Genomic DNA, 9256 nt, shown 5'->3' with positions numbered 1-9256 from the left:
AACAAAAATAAATATAAAAATTAAATTATAAAATCCATAAATCCAATAGTATAAAAATAAGATATAGTATTGACTGATATTGGTAAAAAAATATTAGTCCTAACATTTTTTTTTAAATAAACTTAAAAAATAGAACCAAGACCAATGAAGAATAAAATGGTAGTGATGATTTATGTGTCATGATTACAATATCATTGAGTAATTAAATAGGAGCAATAGAAATATGAACAAACTTATTTTTCACTGAGAGTTTGGAACAACAATTTTAGATAGCTCAAAAAGAATGTCAGGATCTGATATCATATTAAAATTTGGTAGAAATTCAGGTATAATTAATTATTAATTTCAAATCATTTAATAATTTTTAATTATTAATTTTATATAAAGTTAACTGCACTTAAATTTTTATCTTAAAATTTATGAATAAAACTAATGTTTAAAAACTGTTGTTTGAATGAATAATAAAAAGTGCTTATTTATAAACCAAAAATATCAAACTAATAAACATAAAATTAAATCAATTTATGTTAGTCGAATAATCAATTCACTCGTCCACTTAAACAAGTGTTAAGAATTTGAATCTTGTTTTGTATATGTAATAATTTATTCAGCCGACTCTTAAATAGAACTCAAACCTGCGATAAATTAGTGTTTAAAACTAGAAAATACCTTAAACTGCTGGACAAAAATAAAATAAACACAAAACCAATACCAAAATATCTAAATACTATATTAATATATAGTATTTTAAATATATTCTAATAGGTACAAATTAAAGAAGTAACCTAAAAGTTAAATTTGACCAGAACTCTGAGAAGAACTAGTAAATTTACTGCTACCAATGGCGTGCCGTTGTCCAACAAACAGGGTGTAAGAAACGCGCTAATAAGTAATAACAATTCTTAAATAATCTTAAAATATTTAATTCAAAGAATGATAATAATAAGCTTTCGTTTTTTCAAATTAAGCTTGCTTCTTTCTAATCTAAAACAAGTCAAACAGAAATTTCAAAGTCAAATACAATCCCTACCTTCTCATCACTAAGTAGTATATAAATAACACATGTTTGTTCTTCTTACCAAAAAATTTTCCTCGCTAAAACAGAAACAACCACCACCATATCAATATAACATCTTTTTTCTTTTCTTTATTCTCACTCTCTATGAATTTTTCGGTTCTAAAATCAGCAACATATTCCACAGCGGTTGTTCCAAAACCAGCTTCTCAATCTGATCTCTTTCTTCACTCTAATAACCACCCTTCTCGCCATGCCAGGGCGTTTCTTCCCAGGTATATATATGATTTCTTTTTATTTTTAATTATTATTATTTATGTTAATTTTCATCATGCATCTTTCCCGGTAAGGGTGTTATGGGTTCGATTTTAGACTAAAAATCAACCGAATTGATCTGTTCGATTTTTAGAGTACCAATCAATCTGTTTGTTGTTTGTGCAATAACCGAATCGAACTGAACCGAATCAAAAGCGATTTAGTTTGGTCGGTTTTTTCGGTTTTTAAATTCTAATTAATAGAAAATTAATCCCAATAAAATGATGTTTAAAACAATTAATAAACTGAAATAACATTACATTACATTTAAATTCAATAAAATTTCAACTCATTCTAACAACTAAACATAAAACAAACACATTTGTTAAATTTAAAATTTCCATTTTAATGCATTACTAAGTCATTTCTTCAGTTCGATTTGGTTTGATTCGGTTTCTGGCAAACTAACTGAAAATCGAATCAAACCGATCGGTTTAATTCAAAAAAACCAAAAAACTGATTTTTTTTTCATTTTCTATTCAGTTGTTGTAAATTTTGATCCGGTTCGATAACTTACACCCCTATTCTCTGGTTTAATTTCTGTTTTATTTTTTTTATTTTTGGTTTCATGATTAACACGGTCGTACAATTACATTTATTATTTTGGATTACTATTTATGCAATTAATATAAAATATAGTTATTTTTTATTGATGTGATGTTATTTAATTAGATGCATACTTTACGGTTATAGTGCATCAAAATTAAATTCTAATTATATATGTAATAAAAATAAATATTTGGTGGCAGATGCAGCTTTAATGAGATGCCGCAGAAATCAATGGCGAAGAAGACGGCTTACGAGAAGATAAGGGAGGAGCTGAAACTTGATGCAAAGCCAAAGATGAACTTGGCTTCCTTTGTGACCACGTCAATGGAGGAAGAATGTAACATACTCATGATGGAATCCTTCAACAAGAACTATGTTAACATGGACGAGTACCCTGCCACCACTCAACTTCACGTACTGAACTTGATCTATAATCTTCTCATTAAAATCTTTGTTTATGTAATTTTAATTTGTGTTTTAAAAGTAGTTGTAATTTTTGCATACAGAATAGATGTGTGAACATGATAGCACGTTTGTTCAACGCTGAAATTGGAGAAAATGAGAACGCAATTGGAACAGGAACTGTTGGATCTTCAGAGGCCATAATGCTGGCGGGCCTTGCATTCAAGAAAAAATGGCAGAACAAGCTCAAGGCCCAAGGCAAGCCCTATCATAAGCCCAACATTGTCACTGGTGCCAATGTCCAGGTATTAATTATTCGCCCATGACAAAAAAAAAATTAATTATTCAATATTTATGAGAGATTAATTTTGATGTCTGATAGTATAAAACGTTTTATATAATCGTACAATTACATCCGTTCTTTTGGATGAACATTTACGCAGTCAATATTAAAGGTAGTTATTTTTGTTGATGTGGTATTACGTAATTGAATACACGTATAAAATTACTTTACATTTGACATTATATCAAAATTTAAACTCTATATATATTTGTGTATATTTATATATATTTTTTATATCTTTTAACAAAATGATCAAATTTTAATCAGGACAAAAAAATATGTCACCACTATTTGTTATACTTTATTTTAGTTTCAAAAATACTATATGCACATAAAAAAACTAGCCACCAAATTAATTACTATGTTTTTGTGTAAATATATGTGGTATTTAACTTATCTTTAATATAGATTTTATATTTCAATATGTATTTTGTATGGGTGAATAATTTGATTACTGATTTTTTGTACATATATAAAAAGCATGGTTATAGTCGTATTTTAATTATAAATGTAAATTTAATTTGATTTATATCGTAAAAAAAAGTGTAATTGAAGTCTATAAAATATTAACTAGGTGATATCTTAAGCCAACAAAAAAGCACACGTTTTTTCAAAGGCTCATTGTAAAAAATGGAGCAGGAAATTATTTAATGGCAACTGTTTCTCTTTTACTTATATGCATATTGCTTAAATAAATAAATATTATGCAGGTATGTTGGGAGAAATTTGCAATGTATTTCGATGTAGAGTTGAGAAAAGTGGATGTTGGAGAAGGGTATTATGTGATGGACCCTGCTAAAGCCATTGAAATGGTTGATGAGAACACTATCTGTGTGGCTGCAATCTTGGGTTCAACTTATAATGGCGAATTTGAAGATGTCAAGTTGCTTAACGACCTCTTACTACAACAAAACAAGAAAAATGGGTGAGTAATACAGCAATAACTAATTCTTATAACTCAAAAATATTACGCGTACACAAAAAATCAATTATTATGTATTTTTATATAAAGGAATCATTTAGATAAAGACGTCTAAAACGTCTTTTTTTTAAATGTTTTTCAGTAATTAAAATTTAACGTATATAATCGATTAAATTATGTTATTTTTGTCAAAATTAGGTTAGACAAATTGATTTAACAAAAAAAAATGGTGAATCAAATCTTGAACTGGTCTAAATTAATATTATTCTTTTATAAAAAATGAGTATAATATCTTTATTATAGAAAATGATTAAAATACTTTTATTATATATATATATTAATTTTAAAAATTCTAAATCTTAACCATTTAGACCAGTTCAAGATTTGATTCATCATTTTTCGGTCAAATCAATTTGTCTAGCCTAATTTTGACAAAAATAACACGATTTAATCGATTATATGTATTAAATTTTAATTATTAAAAAATATCTTTATAAAAAGACTTTTTCAGCGTCTTTATCTATCTGAGTTAACTTATTTTATATTTTAATATGTAAACTAATGTTTTGGCCTCCTTTGACTTGTGACATTATTATAGATGGGATACACCGATTCATGTTGATGCAGCAAGTGGTGGGTTTGTTGCTCCTTTTCTTTATCCAGAGCTAGAATGGGATTTCAGGCTTCCATTGGTGAAGAGCATAAATGTTAGTGGCCACAAGTATGGTCTTGTTTATGCAGGCATTGGTTGGGTTATTTGGAGAAGTCAAGAGGACTTGCCTCAAGAGCTTATCTTCAATATTAATTACCTTGGAGCAGACCAACCCACCTTTACCCTTAATTTTTCTAAAGGTGATTATTATTTATTTCACAATATATACATTTCTATTACCTTATTGTGGTCTAAAATTGACAAAATGTACACTAATATTATTTCAAATGAGAGTTTAATTTTGATGTACCAATAATTAAAGTGTTTTTACGCAGTCATTTAATTACATCTGTTCTTTCGAATGTTATTCACGCAGTCAATGTAAAAGATATTTTTTTTGCTAATGTGACGTTACATAATTGATGCACGTGTAAAACTATTTCTTTAAAAGATTAAAAAAAAAAAGGTGAGAAGGTTAGGATTAAGTTAGTAAAGTATATAGTTTTGAACATTGGGTGTACTCATCATAAAACAAAGGTTAAAATATCTTGTATATATTTTTGTAATCTAATCCAAAATAACTTAAACCCTTTTAGCATGTTTTTTTACCAAAAATATTTTTGTGTTTCAGCTCTAAAATTGACTTGTTAAATGCAGGGTCTAGTCAGATTATTGCACAATATTATCAACTAGTTCACCTTGGCAGAGAGGTAATTAGATAGAATTCTATCACTTTATATTTGAAATATTTTAATTATTTAAGAAAAAGATAAATAGGTCCCTAACTTTTTGTTTTGCAGATATTTTTGTCCTTAACCATTGAAAAATACTTTTAAGTCCCTGACCTTCACAAAACTTGGACAGATCAGTCCCTCCATCCAAATGCCTCTGTCAGGGACTGATCCGTCCAAATGCCTCCGTCAGGGACTAATCCGTCCAAGTTTTATGAAGGTCAGGAACTTAAAAGTATTTTTCAATGGCCAGGAACGAAAATGTCCGCGGAACAAAAGGTTAGGGACCTATTTGTCCTTTTCTCTAATTATTTTTATACAATTTACATGAATGATCTTGTTTCTGATGATGGTTGCATCTTTGATTCACTAGGGATACCAAAGAGTAATGGAAAAGTGCAAAGAAAATGCAATGGTGGTGAAACAAGGATTGGAGAAAACAGGGTGCTTTAACATACTCTCAAAGGACAATGGTGTTCCTTTGGTAGCCTTTTCTCTTAAGGACACAAGCCATGGTGACGAGTTCAAGATATCGGAGATGCTACGCCGCCTCCACGGTTGGGTTGTGCCGGCTTATCCAATGCCGTCCGGTGCGGAGCATGTCAATGTGCTCCGCGCGGTGGTTAGAGCCGAGTTTTCGCGCGAGATGGCCGAAAAACTCGTGCTGGACATAGAAAATGTGTTGCAAGAACTTGGGAAGCTTGGTCCCAAGTACACACCAAAAGTGACCAAAATTAAGAAAGACATTGCAAAGAGGAAAATCATTGTCCGAGAATCCAACAAGCATCACAAAGTCTTGGCAGCATAGGGAAGATTAATTAGCCATCTCACTTACGTACATAACCCAAAGGCTTAACTAGAATTCTTTTTATTTTAATCATGTTAGATAGAGCTTTAGTTAACCTCTGTTTTCTTTTTTGAGAAAAAATCCAAAATAACCTCTGACAATTATTTCAAAAGACAACAAGGTCATTGATAAAAAAAAAAATTCAACCCAACTCCTGACAATTACCTCGAAAGGACAATGAGGCTCCTGTGCAAAAAAAAAGTCAATGTTATTTTTTTTTTGCACAGGACTTAATCCATCCCAAAAAAAAGATTAGAGATTGGATTGAATATTTTTTTTTCTTAGAGACATCGTTATTCTTTCGAAGTAATTGTTGTTAGGGGCCGGATGAGGTATTCACTCTTTTCTTTTTCTTACGAAATAATGATACTTAAACTCAATACTTAAACTCAAGTTTCCATGAAAAAAAGTGTAAACACCAACATTGTATATATATAAGCTCTTCAGAAATACATTAACATTGTGACAGGTGGCATTATAACATATCATATCCATGTGATACGTGACATGACAAGTCATCCTCACTCACACAACATTAAAATGTTCCTTTTCAATACTTAGTGCATACACTAAAATTCGAACCCGAATACAACGTATTAAAAAGCATATAAATTACCATTGAACTAAGGCCTCAGCTGCAGGGGAATAACCTTAACACGGATTAATAACATTGCTATCACCAACAGAGTCTATACCCAGCTAAACTTTGCTCTAAGCTGGCCTAAAACCTTTGCCAATACTCCACTAATAGTTCTGTTATCATCAACTCCCAAACTACGTTTAAGGCGATGATGGGCAACTCAAGAACACTTCTTTTGGAGGGATGGACTATATATTTGTACAAGATTTTATCTAAAACCAAAATGAATCTACTTATATTTTTCTTTTTTAAAAATTTTTCTATCAAACATTATAAATAAAGATCATGCATGACATACACCCTAGATATATCATCTAATTTTAATCCTTATATCTATATCTTGGATGTTGAGTATTGGAGTCCTTTATATATATCACAACAACGATTCCTTCTATCATCGCTAAAGTATATGTTTGTTATTATCTTCTCTCAGGCTAACTTAGCTAAGGCTCTTGATTAGTACCTTCTTAACAAGTTTTATAAAATGTCAATGACATTTTGTCTTTAATAATCAAAATAATATTTTTTTACAAACTATTATTATAGTAATGTAAAATATTAAAATGATCAAATATTTTCGTATTTTATACTAAAATTATCCATATGTAAAAAATTTTAGCCCCTCTTTGCTTTTTCCATTATTTTTTATTGGTGACTTCATTTTTACAAAATGAACATCTTCCATATTATCTAGAATAATCATCCCAAAAACTTAGAGCTCTAATACCATGTCATGATACCACTCATCCCAAAAATTTTAGCTGATGACAAGAGGTAACACTAATGATTATATCTCTAATACTCCCTAATCCTCTATTATACAAATATTCCATTAGCTCCTCATACTTTCCCAAATATAAATTAAATGTTAACTCTTTTATGCGTGAAAAGTTTTAGTCAATACTAATTTTAATTTTTTTATTTTTTTGAAGTTGAACGTCCGGTTATGTTGGTGTTGAAAAATTAAAGTTTGAGAAGGTGGGTGGGTCCAGTTTTATATTGACATTATCAAAGATGGGATGAATCATTGATGAATGTTTCATTTGTGCTCCCAGCCCATAACTTGGATTGATGGAAGGGCTTAAAAAGTAGTTATTACTTATTAGTTCTTATCATTACCAATAGTGTGCTTGGATTTGTCAAGTGATCATCATCGCAGTTTCCATTAGAGGACTTTATCTTTATAATAGAATGGTGCCAAAATTCTGTTTTGCACTAAAATCTAAGCAGCAAAGTCACTGTTGTTAGGTTTTAGACCAAAACATTGGAGGAAGAACATTGAATGGAAAAAAAAAAAAGATACCACAATTTTGAAATTATTAGCCATTTACTACAAGAATGTAAATTATTAGCCATTTCCAACCTATTTACCAAACTCATTTATACATATAGTCTGTTTCAGGTACATTTCGGTACAAAATTAAATATGAGAGTTTATATATATATAATTGAGAAATAGATCTTTTTAAAAGGTGTACGACGAGAGATCATAGTTGATAATATTACTTCATAAAAAAATTGAGAATAATCCATTCCAACGTTGTTTCTCGACAAAAATAATACAAAAATTGTAAGTATTTAGAGGAGAAGAATAGAATCAAACATGAGAATTCAAACTTAGGGCTGTCAAACGGGCTAGTCCATAACATTTAGGTCCGGCCCATGAAGTTTGTGGGTTAAATGGGTTAAACCGTTTAAATCTATTTTATTCGCGAGTCATAATTTTTTAGTCCGGATTATTTATGGTTAGCCCGATGGATTAAACGGACCAGTCCGTTTATCCTTTTATTTTATTTTTAAAAAAATATTTTGACAAAAAATATCACTTTTAAGTCAAAAATATTAAACAAACAATATTTTTAGTTAATTTGTCGAATTTTCGGGTCGGATCGAAAGAAATATCAGTTAAAAGTACTATTTTAAAAAAGAAAAAATTTAAACGGATCACCCGTTTAGTCTACGGGCTAACCAATTTAACCCGTCCATTTTTTCGGGTTAATCAGACTCAGTCCGTTTATTCCAAAATTTAAATAAGTTTAATTTTAGAGACAAAATCTACCCATTTAAATAGATAAACGGACTGATTCAATGAATTTAGTCCATTTTGACGGCCTATCTAAACTTAAATACGACACACAGAAAATTTAACCGCTGAAACTGTGAAACATGGTTCAACCGTACCAACTTCACTTTGGTTGCTAATTAATAATTTGTTATTTGTACATTATTATAAGGGGAAAAAAAAAAGTTAGTGCTACACAGCCGACCTCGGAACATTTTAGCATAAAACTAACCTAGATGGCTTATTATAGTGTGAACATTGTTTGGCACACCATATATATATATGTTGGTTGTTGTTCCTAACTTACGTCCCTACCACTAATCTAATGCGACTTTGATGAAGATCCCATATGTAACCAAGCTTAACTTAGGTAACAGATATTTGAGTAAATAATCGGAAATTATTCCCGGAACTTGCATTGCTGAACAATTATTCCTTCTTTGATCAGTGATGTAGTAATTTGAAATACTACTTTACTGTTTAACTAGTGGTAGAGATTTTTAAAAGAAAATTGTCCTTTATGAAAAAAGATTATGTACTTATGTAATAATTTAAATCTTGAGAGATATATATCAATTGCAAATAAAAGAGCAAAATGTAAGTTTAAAGATGGTTAATAGGTTGGACATAGAGATAAATTCTTGGAGGATACATGATAACAATGTGAAAAGTTGATAGACTCTTATCTTAGACTTTTTACTGTTTCAAATAACAAAGAATCAGTAGTTCGTGCAATTGAGACAAGAATTATTTTTTATTATGAATTTTATATTAATAA

General features: G+C 29.7%; 1 protein-coding gene across 3 annotated transcripts in view; it reads left to right on the top strand.

Annotated features, from left to right (window-relative positions):
• LOC107638234 (glutamate decarboxylase 1) overlaps window positions 1056-9256 on the top strand; it is a 22760-nt gene continuing 14559 nt past the window's right edge. The window contains exons 1-7 of one of the 3 annotated variants that reach the window (XM_021120442.1): window positions 1056-1290; window positions 2086-2293; window positions 2386-2586; window positions 3335-3549; window positions 4145-4398; window positions 4856-4908; window positions 5303-5833. In XM_021120442.1, the coding sequence (XP_020976101.1) occupies window positions 1163-1290; window positions 2086-2293; window positions 2386-2586; window positions 3335-3549; window positions 4145-4398; window positions 4856-4908; window positions 5303-5737 (1494 nt within the window). In that variant the 5' untranslated portion in view covers window positions 1056-1162 and the 3' untranslated portion in view covers window positions 5738-5833. Of the gene's footprint in view, window positions 1291-2079; window positions 2294-2385; window positions 2587-3334; window positions 3550-4144; window positions 4399-4855; window positions 4909-5302; window positions 5834-9256 lie in introns of those variants that run through there. The other 2 variants (XM_016341392.2, XM_016341393.2) reach the window with 2 other exon arrangements.

The sequence above is a fragment of the Arachis ipaensis genome, chromosome B04 (assembly GCF_000816755.2).
Source record: "Arachis ipaensis cultivar K30076 chromosome B04, Araip1.1, whole genome shotgun sequence".
Taxonomy (NCBI): domain Eukaryota; kingdom Viridiplantae; phylum Streptophyta; class Magnoliopsida; order Fabales; family Fabaceae; genus Arachis; species Arachis ipaensis.
This window is presented reverse-complemented; position numbering and strand designations above follow the sequence as displayed.